General features: G+C 40.4%; 1 protein-coding gene across 1 annotated transcript; it reads left to right on the top strand.

Moving 5' to 3' along the window:
- Positions 1 to 1,277: 1,277 nt before the first annotated feature.
- LOC123771809 (uncharacterized) lies at positions 1,278 to 3,316 on the top strand. Its single transcript, XM_069313492.1, has 3 exons — positions 1,278 to 1,516; positions 1,792 to 1,913; positions 2,386 to 3,316. Exons 1-3 carry the CDS (start codon positions 1,476 to 1,478, stop codon positions 3,105 to 3,107), a joined length of 885 nt encoding a protein of 294 aa, XP_069169593.1. The 5' UTR covers positions 1,278 to 1,475; the 3' UTR covers positions 3,108 to 3,316.
- Positions 3,317 to 4,394: the final 1,078 nt, after the last annotated feature.

Below are 4,394 nucleotides of genomic sequence, written 5' to 3'. Positions count from 1 at the left end.
TTCGAGCACCACATGAAGGGTTCACTTCTCGACTCCACCGTCCATGACTACCGGAAAGAGGGAAGACGGTAACTCAACACGTGACCTCGGACCACTTGGGCTGGACGGTAGAGCGACGGTATCGCTTCATGCAGGTCGGCGTTCAATTCCCAACCGTCCTAGTACTTGGGCACCATTCCCTCCCCCCCCTCCCGTCCCATCTTTTCCATGTGCTATATAGTCGTAATGGCTTGGCCATTACGACTAATGGCCAAGCCATTAGTCGTTCCTGATAGTTCCCTTTCTAATTAGTTGGGAGTTACTTGAATTCCCTTACAGTGGTTTGACAGCTTGATTAACGAGGATTATTTATTGTTTATTTGGCCGAGCTGCGACTTGACAAGATTATCGTTGTATATGAGCTGAGAGCATAGTAAACTACTGAACAATGTTCGGAACTAAAGTATATTTGCTGATTGGTGGTGACCTTAATAACCTCCTGTGGTCATTAAGCCTTATGTTTAACACCATACAAACCAAACATTGTTGAACTTGTTGAGTTTCTTTGTTCAGTTCTTTGTTGCATCGGAGTTGAAAGTGTAGATGGAGGTGGCTTCCAAGACTTCTACTTGCAATGTAATTCATTTGTTTATCATTCACACAAATCACCAGTATTTACTTAATCTCTCTCTCTCTCTCTCTCTCTCTCTCTCTCTCTCTCTCTCTCTCTCTCTCTCTCTCTCTCCTGTCTCTCTCTCTCCTGTCACTCTCTCCTGTCTCTCTCTCTCTCTCTCTCTCTCTCTCTCTCTCTCTCTCTCTCTCTCTCTCTCTCTCTCTCTCTCTCTCTCTCTCTCTCTCTCTCTCTCTCTCCTGTCTCTCTCTCATTTCTCGGCCTAATATGCGTCTTCATCTTCCACCACAGTCCTCTCTCTTTAAAGAGGTCTTCCTTATCCACCGAGCCTATTCCCTTCAGTATTTTATATGTAGTGATCATGTTCCCTATTTTCCATTTTTTTCTCTAGAGTTGTAAGCTTGAGTATTAATATGTAGTTGGTTTGTCAACGGTGGTGGTGGTAATTTTTAATTACCTAAGTGTAGTTACAGGATGAGAGCTACGCTCGTGGTGTCCCGTCTTCGTGTGTGTGGTGTTGGAGTGGTGGTGGTGGTAGGTGTGTTGGGGGTGGTGGTGATGGTGTTGGGGCGGTGGAGGGGGTGGTAGCGGAGGCGGTGGTGGTGGTGGTAGTGCCGTTGGCGATGGGGTGCCCCAGCAATACGCAGGACTGAGACACTCACACACACACAGTCAAGCTTGGCGAAGCCCTCCGCGCTCCTGTCTGTAAACATTACCGTCTGCCTGGCTAGCGTCTCCTGCCGCCCGTCCGTCCGTCTAGCTGCTGCTGTCTCTACTGCCTCTCTGACTCGCTAAACGAACAATATATAATTTAACATGCAAGAATAGTGATCTCAACGACATAGTCAATTCATGGTGTTGACATATGGTGATTTCAACGCAAACACAGAGAGGAATCCACTATCGGTATGTTCAACGCGTTTGAAGTGCGGTTCAATTTTATTATTAATCGATTGTGGTCGGTGACTTGAACTTAATTACAAAAGTGATTCCTATCAATTAAATGATTTTAACGAGAAAACTGATTTCTACGTAAGTTTAAAGAAATTAATAAAAGTATTTAAATAGGATCTAATCGATAAATAAATTGTAAATCTAACGTGAGGATAGAAAATCCTCCTGTTTGTTATTCAGAGATAGTATTTTGTGGGACAAATTAAGTGAATTAAACATAATTACAGATTAGCATTCAGATATTCCTCGCTGGAACTGGTGACATTGTGTGAGACGTGTGTCCGAGCAGCAATGGCAACTATGTTGACTTCAAGAAGATCTGCTCTCTGCTTCATCTTTTTCTTTTATAGTGAGTATTCCTCTGTTATGGTGAGTATTTCTGTTATGATGAGTACTTCTCTTTTATGGTGAGCATTTTTCTATTATGGTGAGTTTTTCTGTTATGGTGAGTATTTATCTTATTGTGAGTACTTCTCTATTATAGTGAGTATTTCTATGTTATGGTTAGAATTTCTCTGGTTTTGGTGAGTTTTTCCTGTTTCTGTAATAGTTCTTTTAAATAGTTTCCAAAGTATATACAAAATTTTGTTTCATACAAGATGAACTTGGTTTAGAAAATTCATTTTGGATGTTCAAGTTCTATAACAGTTTAACAGTACTTTCCGCAGTACTTTTAATATAGAGAGAGAGTTAATATCTTAATCATTAAATATATAATTATATATATAAACATTACTAACCTGTAGGGAGCTTATACACTACCACACACGAACTTTGAAGTTACGCACTATTAAAATACAATTATTTTATTTTGTTTTCAGGCAACGTGGTTGTGTTGGCCAGCCTTGGTCCTGAGGTGGGGTCCAGTATATCAAATAATAATGATGCTGATAGTCTGCATCCCCGGCTTCAACAAAGGAAACCTTCGCTTCCAGAAGGAAGCTCTAGCTCAATGAACTTCATATCGCCTTACTACACACGGGAGGAAAGCGACCAAGAACCAACGGAAGACTTCCCTGACGAAGGAGAACTCGTGCTCACTTGCATCTTCGCGTCTGTACCGCTCATCGGAGGGAAATGGCTAATGAATGCGGCTCAAATGATCTTTCCTGACAAGACGCTGCTGGAGGCGAGCCTCGGTTTACTTGAAGGTGGAGAGCTCATAGAGACGTTCATTGATTTAGGGTCACGTTCAGCTGCTTCGAGGCTTCTCAAAGCCGTTGGTAACTGCTTCGACAGCGTGAACATCGACTATACCGGTGAACCGCACTCGAAACCCTCTGAGACTTCGATCGACACCGACAACGATACCCAAAATTATTTCTCGAATGCAACTGAAAGTGAGAGAGCAGGGAGTGCAGGAACCACCCCTCTCCCTCACTCCAGGACGACTACCTCATCTCCCAATCTCCCTCATGGGAGAAGGCGGCGCTGGCTGATTCAGCAGGGAGGCTTCGGTTCTGACTCCTTAATAGGCTTCAACCTTCTTGGCCTCCTGGTGGTTGGGGCTCTCATTACCTACCTTGTGTACCTCCTTATCTAGCGCCCCTTACCTTCTAAGGGGCCTTATCATCTAGATATTTTACCCCTTAAGTGGTGTTCAATGATACTCTTGACTCCTGAGTCAAAAGCCTGACTTTTGAACCTTAAACCCACAAGTAGCTAATGTTAACTACCCTGTACCTTGATATATTTCTGGGTCTAAAGTTTAACTGCTATATACCATTTTGTAATTATTTTCCATTGTTCATACTATCCTTTGTTGTGTATATATATATATATATATATATATATATATATATATATATATATATATATATATATATATATATATATATATATATATATGTCGTACCTAGTAGCCAGAACGCACTTCTCAGCCTACTATTCAAGGCCCGATTTGCCTAATAAGCCAAATTTTCCTGAATTAATATATTTTCTCAAATTTTTTTCTTATGAAATGATAAAGCAACCCATTTCATTACGTATGAGGTCAATTTTTTTTTATTGGAGTTAAAATTAACGTAGAGATATGACCGAACCTAACCAACCCAACCTAACCTAACCTAACCTATCTTTATAGGTTAGGTTAGGTTAGGTAGCCGAAAAAGTTAGGTTAGGTTAGGTTAGGTAGGTTAGGTAGTCAAAAAACAATTAATTCATGAAAACTTGGCTTATTAGGCAAATCAGGCCTTGCATAGTAGGCATAGAAGTGCGTTCTGGCTACTAGGTACGACATATATATATATATATATATATATATATATATATATATATATAAGAGATTCATACAAAAAGAATTTTTATTATAATAGTAAATGCAGATTTTCGGGCCTTGCTAGGCTGTGCTTGCATGGACGTGAGTCACACAGATGTGTTCAGAATGTCTAAAATAACTTAAGCATAACTGTATAATATTTTTGGGCATTTAAAGTAATATTTATTAGTGTTTTGTTTGTTCTTGTTCATCTGCTATGACAATGTTCCAAGTCAATGTTAGAGTCTTCCGCTATCATGACTATTGGCTAATCAGATGCAAAAAAATAATGAGACGGAGTTTCAGTGGCTGTGATATCTGAGAAAAGGTTCACGGTTTAATGAGGTTTAATGAGAGAAGAATGAACATTTCTCATAAGCAAGCCCGAACTGGCTTTAACAGACAGAGTGCTCCAGTTTAGTCCCAAGAGTCGAGTTGTGAAGTATTTTTTTTCTGAGATAAGCCTCACTGAAGGACGGTGGCTCGCTGGATCATCTCGGTAGACACAGATATATATTAGAAGACATTCTGCAGTAATACAGTGCTTCTCGCTACTTTATTTCCTAGCGTGTA

The sequence above is a fragment of the Procambarus clarkii genome, chromosome 75, assembly GCF_040958095.1.
Source record: "Procambarus clarkii isolate CNS0578487 chromosome 75, FALCON_Pclarkii_2.0, whole genome shotgun sequence".
NCBI lineage: Eukaryota > Metazoa > Arthropoda > Malacostraca > Decapoda > Cambaridae > Procambarus > Procambarus clarkii.
The sequence above is the reverse complement of the archived record's forward strand: the minus strand, read 5'-3'. Positions and strand labels throughout refer to the sequence as shown.